The sequence below is a fragment of the Microplitis mediator genome, chromosome 7 (assembly GCF_029852145.1).
Source record: "Microplitis mediator isolate UGA2020A chromosome 7, iyMicMedi2.1, whole genome shotgun sequence".
Taxonomy (NCBI): Eukaryota; Metazoa; Arthropoda; class Insecta; order Hymenoptera; family Braconidae; genus Microplitis; species Microplitis mediator.
Window position 1 is genome coordinate 3,027,514 of NC_079975.1, and position 18,298 is coordinate 3,045,811.

At 33.1% G+C, this 18,298-nt stretch overlaps 4 protein-coding genes across 6 annotated transcripts; 2 read left to right on the forward strand and 2 right to left on the reverse strand.

Moving 5' to 3' along the window:
* Nucleotides 1-14: 14 nt before the first annotated feature.
* On the forward strand, nt 15-4,067 carry LOC130671703 (LIM and SH3 domain protein F42H10.3). Of its 2 annotated transcripts, XM_057475763.1 has the most exons (7): nt 33-140; nt 253-712; nt 1,229-1,323; nt 2,163-2,434; nt 2,528-2,758; nt 2,910-3,061; nt 3,531-4,067. In XM_057475763.1, exons 2-7 carry the CDS (start codon nt 644-646, stop codon nt 3,708-3,710), a joined length of 999 nt encoding a protein of 332 aa, XP_057331746.1. In that variant the 5' UTR covers nt 33-140; nt 253-643; the 3' UTR covers nt 3,711-4,067. The 2 variants fall into 2 exon arrangements, with proteins under 2 accessions (XP_057331745.1, XP_057331746.1); XM_057475762.1 differs by having other exon boundaries at nt 15-712.
* Nucleotides 4,068-6,268: 2,201 nt separating this feature from the next.
* On the reverse strand, nt 6,269-9,614 carry LOC130671690 (probable pre-mRNA-splicing factor ATP-dependent RNA helicase mog-4). Its single transcript, XM_057475742.1, has 2 exons — nt 9,387-9,614; nt 6,269-9,155 (listed from the first exon to the last, which is right to left on the reverse strand). The coding sequence occupies exon 2, from the start codon at nt 9,149-9,151 to the stop codon at nt 6,482-6,484; it is 2,670 nt and encodes an 889-aa protein (XP_057331725.1). The 5' UTR covers nt 9,152-9,155; nt 9,387-9,614; the 3' UTR covers nt 6,269-6,481.
* An 89-nt stretch (nt 9,615-9,703) lies between these two features.
* LOC130671702 (DNA topoisomerase 3-alpha-like) lies at nt 9,704-11,919 on the forward strand. The gene is made up of 5 exons (XM_057475761.1): nt 9,704-10,128; nt 10,203-10,457; nt 10,526-10,777; nt 10,842-11,117; nt 11,215-11,919. The coding sequence occupies exons 1-5, from the start codon at nt 9,902-9,904 to the stop codon at nt 11,423-11,425; spliced, it is 1,221 nt and encodes a 406-aa protein (XP_057331744.1). The 5' UTR covers nt 9,704-9,901; the 3' UTR covers nt 11,426-11,919.
* A 985-nt stretch (nt 11,920-12,904) lies between these two features.
* LOC130671695 (F-box/LRR-repeat protein 20) lies at nt 12,905-18,182 on the reverse strand. Of its 2 annotated transcripts, XM_057475748.1 has the most exons (8): nt 17,925-18,182; nt 16,494-16,829; nt 16,094-16,291; nt 15,534-15,995; nt 15,253-15,444; nt 15,026-15,127; nt 14,714-14,929; nt 12,905-14,305 (listed from the first exon to the last, which is right to left on the reverse strand). In XM_057475748.1, exons 1-8 carry the CDS (start codon nt 17,952-17,954, stop codon nt 14,198-14,200), a joined length of 1,644 nt encoding a protein of 547 aa, XP_057331731.1. In that variant the 5' UTR covers nt 17,955-18,182; the 3' UTR covers nt 12,905-14,197. The 2 variants fall into 2 exon arrangements, with proteins under 2 accessions (XP_057331731.1, XP_057331732.1); XM_057475749.1 differs by lacking the exon at nt 16,494-16,829 and having other exon boundaries at nt 17,925-18,172.
* Nucleotides 18,183-18,298: the final 116 nt, after the last annotated feature.

Consider the following 18,298-nt stretch of genomic DNA (forward strand, 5'->3'; position numbering starts at 1 on the left):
TAATAAATGAATAAGAATATATAAGTAATAGTAACATAAGTAGTAGCAAGTAGAAGAAGTACAAGAATATAAAGGAATAGAAAGAGGACAAAGTATTATTTTGTTTCGTCAACGAATATTACGGAATTAAAACGTTAATTGTAGTAGTATACTTTTACTCAGCATCATATATACATATATATATATACATGTATATACATACATATACCCATTCAACACAAACACACACTCATTGACTGGTTCACATTCTAGGTGATACAAGTGTACAATAATCAGCTGCATATAACATTATATTTTTATTTATTAAAATCCGTCATACATCTCATAGAATAATACTCGTGCAAACAAGTACATAGATAACAATATTTTAAAATAATAACTATTTTCTGGTGTATGGATTTGCGTCATTTGTGAATTGTATCCTCAAGTACTGGATGGGTTGGTATGGTTCTAAATGTGTGTGACGCATCAACGAAAAACTGCAAGCTGGCACCGTAGACCCACGTAAAAAAAACGTTATATTATTCAGAACACCAGCAACTACTTACTTAATATTTATTGTATTTAAATAAAATATACAGCCGCCCAAAATCTGGAGTAAAAAAATAATTTAGCGATACGAGTTTTTTAAAAAATAGTAATAATGAACAAGAGTTGTGCCCGGTGTGAAAAAACGGTATATCCTATCGAGGAACTTAAATGTCTTGATAAGGTTAGTATTTTTTTTTTTAATTTTATTTTTAAGATCAATCACTGGCGGGTTTATTTGATCTTTCCATCTGGATCCTGCTGGTGTTTAATTAATTAACTACCGGTACATCGAGTTAACCTTTTTATTTGACGTCTTGGACTTGGTCTTGAGATTTATATTTTTAACGATGACGTTAAATATAAACGTTTAATTTGCCTGAGAATATTTATTTTTTTAAAATTATATAAAAAAGGACATGGATATAAAAAGAGAGGGGTAGTGAATGTAATATTCTTTGTTTGACGTTCCCAATGTTCTCTAGCTCTCTCACGGCCACGTTTAAATGATGTCATGAATTAATTAAATGAAAGAGAATTACGATTAATTTATTACCATGAGGATGAGGATAACTTTTATTTTCAGTAATATGATTAATTCATTATTATAATTGCTGCGGGCTATTGATCATCTAGTATAATTATTTTATTCTATTTGAGATAATAAAACCTAAATACTGATTGACATATTTATCTTCAGATATGGCACAAGCAGTGTTTCAAGTGCCAAGGATGCAGCATGACCCTCAATATGAGAACTTATAAGGGTTTCAATAAACAACCGTACTGTGAAGCGTAAGTATTTACAGTAATTATATAATTTGATTATCGGGTAAATAAATAAACATCGTCGTGTTATTTAATTGATGACGGAAGATGGTCATTGATTTTGTCACGTGGACGTAAAGGAAAAAAAATATATATTGGATATATATTTGAAACGAACGCCGAGGGAGATGATTATTTTAAGTATTTAATGCTTCTCTGTGAAAGTGTCGTTACACTACTTTTTTTTCCTATTATAATTTTTGAATTCGATTAGAACTAATAAATTATAAAAAATTGCACCTGTAGTTCTTTAAATTTTCTACATGTGCATATTTTTAGTTTTTTGTTTGTAATTTAATTGATTTGTTGAAAATAAATCTGAAAATCGTTAATTGTCTTCTGGCTTTAGGAATGTGTAGCCGACAATTGGAAATTTTTTAATTTTTTAACAACTAAATGAAATTTAATTACCCAAGTAGCATACAGACAACTTTGAGATGTCATGGATGTCTTTTAAAAGGGCAAGAAAAATTTTATTTTTACTCAAAGCCAAGTTTTTTTAAATGAATAAGACGTAGAGATGTTGGTTCTAGGAGTCAACATTTTAGTTCCTTATCGATAAGTCAAAAAACAGCAAAAAAAACTGATATCCTGTAGATGTCACAAAGCCGTCGATTACTTGGGTATAATAAAAATTAAAAAATACGTATTTAAATATTTGAAAAATCAGTACGCGCATTTTTTTAAATTTCCTTATTTTAATTAATCTATTTATTTTAAATTTATAAATTGTCCCATATTCGGTACATTTAAATTCATACTTCTGGATCATATTATTATCTAATAAAATATATATTTTTCAACAGGCACATACCAAAAGCAAAAGCCACGACAATGGCTGAGACACCGGAATTAAAACGTATTGCCGAGAATACAAAGATACAGAGTAATGTTAAGTATCATGCAGAATTTGAAAAGGCTAAAGGTAAATTTACACAAGTAGCTGACGATCCAGAGACACTGAGGATTAAACAGAATAGTAAAATAATATCAAATGTCGCGTATCACGGGGAGTTGCAAAAGAAAGCAATCATGGAGCAAAAGAGAACGATGGCGGGAGAGAATGATGAACAAATAGGTAACAGATAAATAAATTAGTCGTTGTTATAATCGTTGGTGGTGATGGTGAAGTGTGTCTGTTATTGTTATTGTGTTGCCATGTGTGTTTTAGAGTACGTAGAATATACAGACGGTTCAATAGCACCTGCGAGCAGTGTTATTAATGCTAACGCTAACGTTAACGCTAATGCTAATACTGCAATGCCGGTGAGAACAGTAAGTCCTGTTAATAAAATGCCAGGAAAAATAGCTGACTATGATCCCATAACTGAGGCTAGACCCAGTCCGTACTCAGCTAGACAAGCAGCCACTACTGTTATCTATACAAGTGATAAGGGCGCAGGTATGTTATGTCTCGCTTAGTTGTCTTTTTATGTCCACGGCTTTATTTTATTTACGTATTTTTACTGATACTTGATATTGCAAGAATGTGCTTATTTAAATGTGTTGGGTAATTTTGTTGTGATATTTATATTTATTTATTTATTGTGTAGTAACAAATCCACCGGCAAGAAAAATAGGATCTGTTGCTGACATCGATCCAGTCAATGAGTATTACGGATCTTTAACGCCTGGTATTAATAATAATAATCATGTTCCACAACAGCAACAGCCGCACCCGCCTCCGGTACAAGCCAATACTCTGGTACATTTTTATTTTTATTTTTATATTTAAATTTATTATTTTATTTTTATTATTAAATTATTCAAATAAGATAAGGGGCTCAGTACTCGATTAGGGAACTAGTACAGCATCGCTCATGTATTTGTATATCTATACTTACTCAATACATGGAGTGATCGGGTACTAATTCCCTGATCGGGTACTAGTCTTCTGATCGAGTACTGAGTCCCTGATCAGGTGCTAGTTCTCTAATCAGGTACTAAATCCCTGATCGAGTACTGGGTTCCTGATCGACTACTAGGTCTCTGATCAAGTTCTGGGTCCCTGATCGAGTACTGAGTCTCTAATCGAGTATTGAGTCCCTGATCAGGTGCTAATTCTCTGATCAGGTATTAGGTTTTTTTTACTTTATCAGTTTCTTTGTTTAAAATTTATTTATTTTTATTTTGTTTTGTTTTTTTATTTTTTTTATTTAAAAATAAAAAACCAGAGAGTCTATCGCGCGTTATATGATTACGAGGCGCAAGATGTAGACGAAGTGAGCTTCTGCGACGGCGACCTTATTCTCAACTGTACGGCAATCGACGAGGGCTGGATGACGGGTCTTGTACAACGAACCGGACGTCACGGAATGTTGCCAGCTAATTATGTTGAACCAGCCCATATTTAATATATTATTATTAAATAATAATATACATATTTTATCAAACAATTCACATTCACGATTTTATTTATACAGTTGTCTACATTACTAATATTTTATTTACGCTGATTAATATTATTAATGTGGATTTAATATGAGAGGGAGAGACAAACATAATTAGAAAAAAAAAATGATAAAGAAGAGGAAATAATTGTCATTATATCGAGGGACCACATATATTTTCTTATAAAGTGTACACTTTGTTATTGCGTAATACTGACGTAGGATTCAGGAGATTATTAATTAATAGTTTATAGTTAATTATGGAACAGTGCCTTTTATAACTTTCCGATAGCATTTATATTTATATACAAATATATATATTAGGGTGGTCCTTATTTTGGACATTTTCGAATTTTTATGCTCCCAGAGGCTTATGTGGTTCGAAATAAATAAAAAAAAATATCCTCAAAGTTTCAGGTCTCTATCTCAATTTTAACCCGTGCCGCACAGCGATGTAAGTTTCCCATTTAAATAACACGGGGTTTTTGGCATTGAACGATTAAATTTTTATTCCGGCTAAAGTAATTGTTCGAAAAATTTGAAACTCTGTAGACTTTATCCTCATATAAGCAGCTACTCCTCAGAATTTTTACAGATTTTCAGCTACTATAATTTTGGGGGTACAGCATGATGAAAAAAAAGAAAAAAATTATTTTTTTTATTTTTAGCTAATAGTTTTTTCAAATAACATATCAAATCAGTCTGCATCCTTATCAGAAGTTCTTACTTTTTTTTATTCTCGCACCTAAGTGGGTGAACGGTATATCTTTGTTGCACTAATACAGTAATCAGGAACTTTGCATTAGTTTGCAGTAAAGCGTTCCTTAAAAGGATTTTTTAAATTTATTACGATTACCTCACAAACGGTTTCAATTACGACAGAAAAAAAATTGTCATAAAGTTTGAGCTCTTAATTCCAACAGGACCACGTGCCGCAAATTTCGTTTCCGTGATTTTTTAAATTCATTATATTTATTTATAAAAGAGATCTATTTTATTAATAATTTATTATAGTTAGAAAATCGTAAATTTATTATAGTAAAGAAAATAATTATTTCGATATTATAATGCACAAAACTATCAACCTTTTGTTTATTATTTATTGCTTAAAACAAATAATAAACTTAAAGGTGACCAACTTATTTAAGCAAATATTGAAAGAAATTTAATTTATTGATAATATTTATCAACTGTTAAACTGAGACATAATATGATTAGTGGCATTGATATACCGATCTCAGATATCAATTGAATGCATTATGTATTTTTGAAAAAGACACATTGTCAAATAACATAAACAAAATATTTCTTGAAAAAATCACAAAAAAAATTTTGCGGTAACTCTTCCCGTTAGAATTAAGAGCTTAAACTTTAAGGAAATTTTTTCTGTTGTAATTGAAAAAAAATGCTCCTGATTACTGTATTAGTGCAACAAAGATATACCGTTCACCCACTTAGGTGCGAGAATGAAAAAAAGTAAGAACTTCTGATAAGGATGTAGACTGATTTGATATGTTATTTGAAAAAACTTTTAGCTGAAAATAAAAAAAATAATTTTTTTCTTTTTTTCATCATGCTGTACCCCCAAAATTATAGTAGCTGAAAATCTGTGAAAATTCTGAGGAGTAGCTGCTTATATGAGGATAAAGTCTACAGAGTTTCAAATTTTCCGAACAGTTACTTTAGCCGGAATAAAAACTTAATCGTTCAATGCCAAAAACCCCGTGTTATTTAAATGAGAAACTTACATCGCTGTGCGGCACGGGTTAAAATTGAGATAGAGACCTGAAACTTTGAGGATATTTTTTTTTATTTATTTCGAACCACATAAGCCTCTGGGAGCATAAAAATTCGAAAATGTCCAAAATAAGGACCACCCTAATATATATATATATATTAAATAAAATCATTCCGTGATCTTCCAATTGTTTAGACAATCCATTAAATATTAAAAGTTAATTTAAAAAAATGATAAATATTTTGAGTTTAAAAAAAAATAATAATTTTTTGTTGAATATAAATGCCATGGGTATGTAAATTACTCATTAGCTTAGAAGGAAATATTTAAATGTTAATTTAAAATAATAAAAGTGTTGAAAATTACAAGATTTTAATAACAGTTAACACATTTTATTAATTTCTTGATTAATAGAAGGCTTAGGAATTTAAATAAATTACAATATTAATAAATGTTGCGATTTAGACCATTTGTAAATTTATAAAAACGACTAATTAAGTTGTTGATTTGCCTTTTAAATTATAATTTAAATAATTAAGTATTTTTTGATGAATATTAAATAAAAAAAAAATGATAAATAACTTTTGTAATTACTGATAGTTATTGATGAGAATTCGGGTTAAGATTAATTGAGATAATTATATTGAGGTTGATTAAAAAATTTAATATGATTATTATATCACTTTTAATTACGATATAATATACATATTAATATGTGCATTATGTAGATCAAAGTTTACTATCTACTTATTATATTTTCATTCAATAACAATAATAATAATAATTAATATTATTATTATTTTATTTGTGCTAATAGTAAAAAATGTTGCTTTTAATTGTTCTTCTTATTTTAATTAGTACCCATATGTACAAATAAATTATTTTTTCCGATAAATAATATTTTTTTTAATTAACTTTTTTTTTCTAATTACTATGTACAAAATGTATTTATATTTTTTAATACAAAAATAATATTAATAATTAATTTATAAATTAATTATGTTCCATCTGGTGCAGATCTCCCGGCGACTTTTGGCATTTTTTTATTCGTTGAGTCTTCGAGTTCTTTTGGTTTGTAATAATGGGGAGCGACTTCTGCCAGCCAGGCGCTTTCAATTTCAGTAACTTGTCTCATGTATTCCTTGGCGGTGACTACAAGTTCGTGATAGACAATCCACCTGGGAAGCTCTTGGAACAACGAACTGTTCGGGTGAATAGATACTGTTTGATTGTGTTTAACTGTCTTGTAATTACCGCTCTTGGATAAACGTGCGACGTGATAAAAATAACCGGCGGTGATGGATTTTCTTATGGCGACAGTGTCAGTGAGCCCGGAAATTAAATCCATTTCGACGCGCTGCATCAGTCCTACAAGTTGCTCGCGTACATCTCGCGCTCTTTTCATCGATTTGTACTGAATGAAGTTCTCGTAGCACCAGTGAGTGCTGAAGTCTGATTGCTGCCACTGATTGTAGACGTTGAGTAGCGTCAGATGGTCGCCACCTGGTACGTGGAAATTTTTCTTCGCCGTGTCTGCGTAAATAATTTTATCTTTAGGCCGGAAGAAAATTGCTCCAGTTACTGAGAGCATGGCAGCGATCGTGGCGATTTCTTCAGAGCATTTGTACTTCTCGCTCGCAAGCAGCATCTTTGCCATCATCGGGTCCAGCGGGAACTCGGCCATCCTACGACCCAGTTTAGTGAGTTGTCCTCGATGATTGATGGCTCCGAGTGCGTACAATTGTTCAAGTGCGAGGACCAGTATCTCATGTGGAGGCGGATCTAGAAAATCAAAGTGAACCAGGTCGTCAATACCCAGAGCTTTCAATGTTAGCACAGCGTTGCCGAGATTGATTCTCTGTATTTCAGGTATCGTATTGTCTTCAAGTTCATGCTGATAAGCCCACGCGGTGTACAGACGGAAACATTTACCGGGAGCAACTCGGCCGGCTCTTCCAGCTCGCTGATTCGCAGACGCCTTGCTGATGGGAACTGTTATCAAACTCTCCATTCCCGTGCGCGCGTTGAAGTGATTTTGTTTCGCATATCCAACGTCAATGACATAAATGATGTTGTCTATTGTCAGCGAGGTCTCTGCGATGTTTGTAGCCAGCACGACTTTGCGTGCATTTGGTGGTGTCGGTTGGAATATTTTAATCTGCATATCACTGGGTAAATTTGCGTAGACTGGTAAAATTATCAGTTCATTCATTTTCAATCGCATCGTCCTTTCCTGCAGCATCTCTTGACAAGTCTCAATATCATCTTGACCTGTAAAAAATACCAAAATATCACCACGTGGCTGGGTCGCGTGTATTTGTAAAATCGAAACCACACAAGCGTCAACGTAGTCAGCTTCCGGAGCCTTTGTGTAATAAATATCAACTTTGTAACGACGTCCAGGAATACGGAATATCGGGGCGTCGTCAAAAAATTCACTGAATTTCGTTGCATCAAGAGTTGCTGATGATATCAGAAGCTTTAGATCTGGACGATGACGCGCAATATCTTTTACAAGACCAAAAAGAATGTCAGTGTGCAGCGTACGTTCATGAGCCTCGTCGATTATTATCACGCTGTAAGATTCAAGACTGGGATCGCTCAGAAATTCACGATGTAACGTACCGTCAGTCATGTATTTAATCTTCGTACGCTGGGATGTACAGTCTTCGAACCTAATGGCATATCCAACTTCATTCCCAAGTTTTACGGCCATCTCATGAGCGACTCTCGCAGCCACGGACATCGCGGCAACACGTCTCGGCTGTGTGCAACCAATCATTTTATCGCCTTTAGTAAATCCCGCTTCGTGTAGATACTGAGGAATCTGGGTCGTCTTCCCTGACCCTGTCTCTCCTTCAATAATCAGCACCTGGTGTTCTTTTATCGCTTCAATAAGATCCTTCTTGAACGGATAAATAGGCAAACTCTTTTGTGTCTCTTCGATAGATTGCAATCTATTGCTCTCGACGATACGACTCGCTCCTTCTTCATCCTCTGTTTTAATTTTGTCAGAGCCAGGCATCTGAAGCGCCTGGATAAATTCAATTTCGTCTTCCAGAAGTAATTCATGATCTTCTTTACGTTTTTTGTCTTTAGCGCCAAACTTGTAGACGGCAGAACTCATCTGCTGGGACTCCCACTTGCTCTGCTCCGACTGCGGCGTTTCATTTTCTGTAGTATCAGGTTCCAGGTCATTTTTCTCACCTTTTCTATCGGCCAGTGGCATATGGTAACGCTGGACGCGTTCAAGGTCACGTGCTTTCTCATGCCCGATCGCCAGTTGAAGCAACTGCTTCTTGTGTTCTCGGTCTTTCTTTTCCCTCTCAGTCAGAGATTCCTCATCAAAAAGATACTCGTCATCAATAATGTCAGCCTCTAGCTCAGCAACTTTATCGCCTTTACGTTTCTCCAAGTACTGTCTACGTGACTCGACCCTAAGCTTTGGCAGAAGTTTGTCCCGAGCGTCAGTCTCCATCAGCTTCAATCTTTTCGCCGCTTCAGCGGCTGACCCCGCGGGCATTGCGATTTTACGCGTTTTCGCTTCATCTTTTCGAAGAAGTCGTTCTGCAAACTCATCACGTTCCTGGATGTCTTTCTTGCGGCTCTCCTCTTCCTTGTCACTCTCATCAGAAGATGATTCCTTTTTATTTCTGTACTTGCTCATTTTTCTGAAATTATTTTAATTGACACTTTATTATTTTTACAAGACAATTAAGAATTTTTCTATTTTTTCAACAAATCAATTGCAAAAAAAAAAAAAAACTAAAAATTTGCACATGTAGGAAATTTAAAAAACTACAGGTGCAATTTTTTTTTAAATATTTTTTTTACTTCGTTTTAAAAAAATTCAAAAATTATCAGACGTCAGGTAACTTCAGTATAAAAAACGAAATACTTACGTATGATTTTATATATTTATATTTTGATATAGGTTAACTTAATTGTTATAATTAAAATATCTGTGATATTTTGATTTCGTTGTTTACAAAAAATAATTTAAAATATTGATGAAATTTTTTTCACTTTTAAACGTAAACTTTTCTTTGTATATTTGTTATATTTTTTGAAAATTGTTAATATGACCGACGTAATCTTATTTTTGTTGATGCGGTATATATATATTCATATATTTTTAATAAATAAATAATTGAAAAATAGGTTATGAGTCGGGGCAGCGCTAGTGTCCTCTACAAATAAAATATAAAATTTTGGCGGGAACTAAATTTTCAAAAGAAGCCATTTTGAAAATTTTATCTTTAAAATTAACCTATTAAATTTTTACTATATTTTTTCTCTATTCAACTTTAAGTAGAAGTCATAAGAATTTCTCTCTCGTTCAGAATCTGGAAGTTGCAGAATCAGCTGTCAAATATTTCAGACGAACTCATGATTATGTGAATTTGTAAATAAAAAAATGCCGAGTTATAATTATAAATGTAAATGCAACGAGCCGGCAAAAAAATCAATTGTGAAGAAAGAAGGTCATAATAAAGGCCGTGAATTTTATGCATGTGCTAAACAACCAGGTCACAATTGTAATTTTTTTAAATGGGAAAATAAAAACTCTTCTCAGTCCCAGGAAGATGAAGGGCCATGGGATGGTGATGGAGTAATTTGTATATGTGGTGGCCCCGCTCAAAAGTACATAAATTAAATCAATTAAATATTTTTACTGTTTATTTAATTAGTTTAATACTTGCACTAATTTTTTTTAGATTTATAGTAAAAAAAGATGGACCCAATAAAGGTCGGTATTTTTACGGCTGTCCCAAAGCTCAAGACAGTACTTGTAAATTTTTTCAATGGGTAGAAAACGTGAACATTGAAAAAAACACAACTGAGTATGACGTTGATAATTTTGAATGGGATGATGATGATGATGATGATCCAGGATGTCCTCAGCAATCAGTACAGAATAAAAATGATAAAAAACAGATTGTAGTTTGTGTTTGTGGAGATCCAGCTCGCCAGTAAATCATCAATAATTAATTCATTTAAATGGCTCTATTGATTTAATAAAATTCTGTTATTTTTATAGATTTGTTGTCAAGAAAGAAGGAGCCAATAAAGGCAGGTCCTTCTACGGTTGTCCCAGAGGTCAAGAAAGCACTTGTGGATTTTTCCAATGGGTTGAAAATGTAAACAGTGACGAGTATGACGTCAATGATTATCAGTGGGATGATGACGGGGATGACAGCGATGATCGAGGAGCCTTACAGGAACCAGTTCAAAAAAATAAAAACGAAAGCGGAGAGGATGTAGTTTGCGTTTGTGGAGAACCAGCTCGAAAGCAAGTTCATTAAATATTTAAATCGCTTTGTAAATTTATTTGAACTCTGTTATTATTTCAATAGATTTGTGGTAAAGAAAGAAGGAGCCAACAAAGGCAGGTCCTTCTACGGCTGTCCCAGAGGTCAAGAAAGCACTTGTAGATTTTTTCAATGGGCAGATATTGATGTTGCCGCCCGGAAACAACCTTCCGCCGTTCAACAACCTGATAATAATTTTGACTGCCAGTGGGATGAGGACGATTGGGGTGATGATCAAAATAGACCCGCCGATCAATACAATAGACCGTTGAACTCGGGTGGAAACCAAGTCAGGTGTATTTGCGGTCAGCCAGCTCGAAAGTACGTATTGATTCACGTTAATTATTTTTATTCATATTTTTTTCCGATAGTTCAACAACACTTGACTTAATACTCCTTTTTTCTGCTCCCACACCAGACAAATCGTGCAAAAGGACGGCCCGAACAAAGGCAAAGAGTTTTACACATGCTCAAAGGATTCTCCTAAATCATGCGGATTTTTCGATTGGGCGCAAGATTATTCTACTAGACAACCCAGCAACCAACAGCCCAGTCCTTCTCAATCCCAAAAAAAACTCGTTCAACTTAAAAAAGGAACTGGTGTAAAAAAATACGGTTCGCTTTTTTAATTTTTTTTATTTATACTCAACTTTATTTATTACTATTTTATACTAGACACTTAAATATTTCATTAAATTATAATGAAAAAGTAATAAAAATAATCAGTATCAACTATAAATTTTTTAAATGATCAATAAATCAAGAGTTTTAATAAATAACTGATAAATTTAATGATTCGTTATTAATTTATTTTACAGTACACATATATTACTGAAAATATACACATGATAAAATTGCGATTCAATAAAGCAATCTCGACATTCGTTTGGGTTTCAAATGTTTAAAAAAAAGAAACATATCTATGATGTCTTACTTAATTATTTAAATTTAAATAATACATTCAACAATCTTCTGACCTCCACCGAACAATAATCTCCCAACTCATCATCATCATCTTCGTCATCTCACTACAACACAGCCAAACGCTTTCATCACATTCTCGTCGTTATTACTCATACCTTACACATCTTTATTATCTGTTGTTACATTTTATATTCACAAATACATGACGTTTTCATTAATACCCAAGTAGCACAGAGACAACTTCAAGATGTCTTTTAAAAGGACAAGACTCATTTTTTTTTGTCTCAAAGCCAAGTTTTTTTTATATTAATAAGACATACAGATGTTGGCCCTAGAAGTCATAGGAAATTTGAGTTCTTTTTCCTGTCCTAAAAAATTGTAATTTACTTTTTGTTGTAAAATTTGTGTGATTTGACTGCTTAGAGGTGACTTAAGTAATTGGGTGGCCTGCAATTTTCGGCTGACGTGCGAGACATATCAGAAATCTAGATCCAGTAGATTTTTTACTTTTCATTTCGTTCCGCGAAAAACGTTCCGATCTTCAGGTACATTACATTTTCATACGCCCTTTAGACTTTAGTTACTAAGGACGTATAGTTTTTTTTCATTGCCAATCGCCTTGCTGACTTATAGCCAAAAATTGATGGAAAAATTTTGAAAACCAAAAAGGCATCTAGCATAAATTATACGCACTTTTGACTCTCAAAATTTATTTTTCAAATTTTCAGCTCCAGAATGTCTACAATATAATTTGCAACTAAAAAAGTTATACACCTTCGGTTTTAAACTTAGTGACTAAACCAAAAGAGCGTACAAAAATATAAGTCCGATTGGAATCAGTCACACGAATTAGTTGTGATTTGATTTTTGTCGTCACATGTGTCAAGTCTTTTAAGCAGACATTTTTTTGAGGACATAAATTTCTGATTGTTGTCACCATTTTGGCGCCTTATCAATGGGTCAAAAAACAGTCTCAAGAATTGTATCTTAGAGGTCACAAAGCCGTGTGCTACTTGGGTACATCAAACGCGATTAACGGTACGTTGATAAGAGAGTAGTTAGTTATATTTTTTTTCGCGATTAGTAGCTGGTATAACTTTGACAATCGCATGTCCCCAAAACTTACAGCCGTATATAATAAATATATATATATATTTAAGAATGTATATATTATTATTATATAGATTATATATTAGTCGCAGGATCGTTAAAACGACTCGCTCATGTACGTCTCAAGACATGTGCGACTTTCAAAATATGACGTAAGGTATTTACTACTGATACACTATTTATGTGATAGTAGACACGACGATTAATTAATTTTTTTCTTGTTTATCTAATGATGACATGTGGCGTATAAAACATATTATATATTTATTTATTTATTTATAATTATTAATTAATTATTTTAATGATTAATATTATTTCAACTATTGGCCTCCATTTCATTTAAATCCATTACGTTTCCATTTAGTTTTTTAAAAATCAACACTCGTAGGCGAGCTCGCGCTTTATTTAAAATAACTTGCGCTTTTCATGATTTTTTTTACCCATTTGTTTTTATTTTTAGATGTTTTTTTTTATTTTTAAAACGACCATGTCGATTAAAATTAATTGTTGGTTTTTTAATTGATAACCAAACGCTTGACTTTACAAGTGGCCCCGGTAAAATCGTGCCACGACAATTTTTTTTGTTTGTTTAATTTCATTTCCGGTTCGCGAATACCATCATCAATGACCCTGTCATTTATTATTATTAAATAATTTATCGTTTGAATAAACTCGTGCGATTTAAATTGTCATTAATTTATTTTCAGCGGCCTAAAAATTCGGTTTAAATCATCAAATTTAAATTTAAATTAAAAAAAAAAAAAACACATTCATATTTTTAATTATGAAATATTTAGTATTAACAACAATAACGATTATTAATAATTATAATTATTAACTGTTAAATTTAAAAAACCGCGCGAATAAAAATTTGATTTGTTTGTTTCTCATTTTCAGTCTGTACTCTCCTAGTTAATTAATATAACGCAGAGAACGTTAATTAATAAAAAAAAAAAAAAACAGTCTATCATTAAAAAAAAAAAGTATATAATGATAATAATGAAACATAATGCCTACACAAATAAAATACAGAGTAATCCGAAAAATACATATTAATATTATTATTATAAATCAATATAATAAACAAATATCATCGGGATATTTATTTAGTCGATTAATGTGTGATCAATTTAAACGCGGACTCGGTTATTTTTATTTTATTTTTTTTTTGTTACTCAACAAACCTCTCCCCAAATACTCTTCGCAGTAATAACGTTTTATGTCTCCTTCAAAAATACCATCAAAAGGCTACTCTCCTTATGTTGATGGATGAATGTCATCCATCACCAGCCAATAAATCGATGGCAAATCAATAAACAAGTTATTTATAATTACTCATATATAATGAGTATTAATCGATTGTTAAATCACAGGATAACACAGCAACGACAGTAACGTTGTCGAGATGCGCCGGCGCTTGGTGGTGGTGTCATTGGTGCAAAGTACGCATGTACTTTGATATTTGGTAAATGTGACTATAAATAATTTAATTTATTGTTAATAAATAATAGTAATAATATATCGCGTTACTAATTACAAAAAGTCATATTTTTTAGATTAGTCTCATCAGCCGCAGACAAGTTACCGATTTTTCGGTCTTCAAAGTTTTCAATGGATTGATAAATTCGCCAGAAATATTGGCTTCCGGTTTTGTTTGCTCTAGAGCACAGTTAGGAACCGGAAGCCTGTCAATTTAAAAATCTAGTAAAAACTACGGCTACATGAACCCAAAAACAGAAGTGACAGATTGGTAAATCGGCACTCCTCGAATCTCAATTTTTTCGGGGAATCCCTCAAATGCCTGCCGATTGGCGGATAAAAATATGTCTTTTTGGAATTAATGACGCGATGTATAGTTAATAAGTTTATTTAAATAAAATTACCCGAAGTCTACGTATGCCGGATCTAGTAATTAACTGGCAGTCATAAAGCTCGATTCGTTCAAGATTATGGCACGCCTGCAACAAATGATCTAGACTAGCATCCGTTATAAGTGGACAATTATCAAGCTCCAAAACGGCTAAATTTTCAGCAGCACATGGTGACAGTGCAAGCTGTCGTATTCCTTCATCAGTTATTAATTCACAATGAGACAAACTCTGCAAAGAATAATAAAAATTATAATAATAGGTTTTTTTTTTTTTTTCATTTTTAAATAATGAATAGCAGAAGCTATTTTAAAAATTGAAATGTACCAGTTTCTCAAGTCGCGGGCAACCCATTGCAAGATGAATGAGAGTGGCATCAGTGATGAGAGTGCACTCTTCTAGATCCATTTTCTCTAATAGCCTGCAGTTCTAAAAAAAAAATGAAAATGAAAATGACAACTATACTTGAATTTAAATTTAAATATATAAGACCTTTATATTTCATAAAATTTTATTAGCTTAAGTAGTTTTTTTATTTATAAATGACAGCTTACTCGAGCGAGGGCTTGGAAACCAGCGTCAGTGAAATGAGTGCAGGCAACACACTCGAGAATACTGAGGAGTGGACAGTGTTGTGCTAGCATCAGCAACGAGGCGTCTGTTAAATTTGAACAGTTTGATATACAAACGTAGTGCAGTCGCGGGCAACGTTCGCTTAATTCTCGCACTGCGTCGTCAGTTATATTCTGTAAATAAATAAATAAATAAATAAATAAATATAATTATTTATTTTATTTTATTCAATTAAATTAAATGACAAGCAGCAATAAATTACTCGGCACTCATGGAGATTGATTGCTTCGAGGTTTGGGCAGTAACGAGCGAGGCACTTTATGGCCCGATCAGTAAGCTGTCGGCAGCCCTTGCTTAGAAAACTTCTCAGCTCTGGACATCCACGTGCCAGTGCTTCGACCCCGTTGTCTGTCAACAGCTCACACCAAGACAAATTAATGTGAGTAAGTAGTCGGCAGCCGTCTGACAAGTCCTTGAGCGCAAGATCGGTTATCTCCGGACACGAGTCTAGATTCAGACGCTGTAACTTTGAACAGTGGCTACTCAACGCAGCGCAAGTTACGTCTGATATTTTTTTACACTGGCTCAAATTCAATTCTTCGATGTTAGGACAAGATTGGGCGAGTGTTTTCATCGAGTTGTTGCCTATACTTTGGCAACCGCGGAGGGATAGCTGACGTAAAAAACCTCCACATCTTCTTGATATATTTTCTATCACTGGTCCCTATTAAGATAAATTTATATATATATTTATATAAATAATTCGTAAGCTTGAACTACTAGCACACCCCTGATAAATAATTATATATAATAATAAATTACCTCAACGTCTCGTTGAAAATCGAATAAATCAATTCGCTGCCAATTGGATCCATCTAAAGCTAAAACGTTCCAGGCTTTGCTTACTTGAGCACATCGACACAACGAGACTACATCAAGATATGATAGGATCCTTAGCAGTAATTCCTTTGGCAGTTTTTTGTTTATTTGTGCCTCGTCGTCATGAAATACCCATGTTAGCTATAATTTAATTATTATTACTGATAAATTTTACCAAAACACCAAAGCGATTTCAAAATAAAAAAAATACAGTAACAACAATTTAAATAACATATATGCACATAAATCTATATATATATTTATTTATAATTAAAATGATGATGTTGATGACAAAGAGAAATAAAGCTAGCACGTGGATTGAAGACCGATGATAAATACCAACCTGTACACCAGAGGACTGTTTTTTCATACTACCCATCGAGATTTGGGCTATCGATGGGGACATATAGTAAGAGCTCGGCAGACATTCCTGCTGCTGGTGGTGATGATCGCAGCACTGCCGCTGACGCTGCTGCTGATGATGCTGCTGATCATGCTGGTGACGGTGATGATGACGATGATGGTGATCATTATGATAGTAATAATAATTGTGGTAATGATGATAATAATGTTGGTAGGGATAATGGTGCTTCGACCACTGATTACCCGCCATCGTCGATTGCTCCATCCTCGCAACCGTCTGGATCCCTTTATGCACTTTTATTTCATTTACTTTTTGCTACAACAACCCAAGTTATTTTTTTTCTTTCATTTCATTTTTTTCTTTCCCTCAACTATTTTCTTCCCGTCTTCTTTCGTCTATTTTATCTCTTGCCAAAACTAATTGTGACTTAAAGCCATACAATTTTTTTATCTTAGCCGTAAAAAGTAAATAAAACAAAAAATGAATAAAAATAAATGACTTTTTATCTCGGATCAAGATTTGCTTCGACGACTGCAAGGGGTAAATCGGTGGAGAGAAGACAATCAGCTGAAAGTCTAGTGTGCGTTTGTGTACGAGGGTTGAAAAAAATATTTAAGGGCAGGAGAAAAACGTAGGGATGAAAAAATTTTAACAAAGAACGTGGGCTAGCAACAGAAAAAAAATAATATGTGCTCCTTTTTTTGTGGGGTGAAGTATTAAAAGGTCAACGGCAAATTGATTAATTTATATTTATCAGTTATCCCATGGCGACTCGATGTCTTCGCTTGTAAATGTTATGAAAATGTAAATGATCATGATTATGATAATGAAAAATTATACACAAGATAATAAAAAATATTTATCATGCCAGTGGTCTTGCGACTTTACTCTCTGTTTAAAGACGAGAGTATAATATACGTTAAGAGAGAATACGCAGTCAGCTGTTCGCCTCGACGAATGACAACACAACATTGAACGATCAACATTGAGACGCAAGACTCCTTTTTAATAACATCATCCACATGCAAGTGCTATCACATACATGTATACACCCACACTATTTATAAACTTTATACGATTATTCCTTTCTCTAAAAACATTTCATTATTTATTCGTCTATTTTTTTTTTTGTTTAAAAATTTTTTTATTGTCCGTCAATTTTACCAGAGCTTTGTCTTTGTGTCATCTCTTGTTATCAATCTCCAACGTCCTACCAAATATCCATAGTAAAAAAATACTAATACTAATTATGATCATAAACAATAATAATAATAATAACAATAATAATAGTAATAATAATAATAATAATAATAATAATAATAATAATAATAATAATAACAATGATAGCAATAGTAATAACAATAATAATAACAATAATTGAACACAATAGAAGATAAAAAAAATACTTGCCTCGAGTCTCGTACGCCCCGAATGTATCATCCTTTTTCGACGCGTTATTTTGACGTATTAACGGGTATAACCCGCCCAGGTAATTGTCAAAAAAAATATTTAAAAATGAAAATCTTTTGTTAGACCTGGGGCTTAGTGTCACTTGGTGTCACTCACGAATCAGCTACAATTCGCTACTCGCTGAGGCAAATGGCCGAGCTTCAGGAGGACCTACCACGGACGTGTTACTGTGTATATTTTTCTCTCTTCTTTTTTTTTATCAGGAGTAGTGGGGGCGGACTTTATTCTACTCACTCTGACACACGGAATCTCCAGCTGCTCGCTTTGTCTGACTTCCTCCAGCTCACTTGCTCTCGCAGGCGGCTGGTGTCACT

Excerpts from the sequence above, each read along its gene's own strand:
- LOC130671703 (XM_057475762.1), top strand. The coding sequence starts at position 644 with ATGAACAAGAGTTGTGCCCGGTGTGAAAAAACGGTATATCCTATCGAG. Across the intron at positions 713-1,228 it reads AACTTAAATGTCTTGATAAG|ATATGGCACAAGCAGTGTTT; the intron begins GTTAGTATTTTT and ends ATTTATCTTCAG. Across the intron at positions 3,062-3,530 it reads CGGTACAAGCCAATACTCTG|AGAGTCTATCGCGCGTTATA; the intron begins GTACATTTTTAT and ends ATAAAAAACCAG.
- LOC130671690 (XM_057475742.1), bottom strand. The coding sequence starts at position 9,151 with ATGAGCAAGTACAGAAATAAAAAGGAATCATCTTCTGATGAGAGTGAC.
- LOC130671702 (XM_057475761.1), top strand. The coding sequence starts at position 9,902 with ATGCCGAGTTATAATTATAAATGTAAATGCAACGAGCCGGCAAAAAAA. Across the intron at positions 10,458-10,525 it reads TGTGGAGATCCAGCTCGCCA|ATTTGTTGTCAAGAAAGAAG; the intron begins GTAAATCATCAA and ends TTATTTTTATAG. Across the intron at positions 11,118-11,214 it reads TGCGGTCAGCCAGCTCGAAA|ACAAATCGTGCAAAAGGACG; the intron begins GTACGTATTGAT and ends CTCCCACACCAG.
- LOC130671695 (XM_057475748.1), bottom strand. The coding sequence starts at position 17,954 with ATGATACATTCGGGGCGTACGAGACTCGAG. Across the intron at positions 15,128-15,252 it reads GTTTCCAAGCCCTCGCTCGA|AACTGCAGGCTATTAGAGAA; the intron begins GTAAGCTGTCAT and ends TTTTTTTTTTAG. Across the intron at positions 14,306-14,713 it reads CCGGCATACGTAGACTTCGG|TCACATTTACCAAATATCAA; the intron begins GTAATTTTATTT and ends AATTATTTATAG.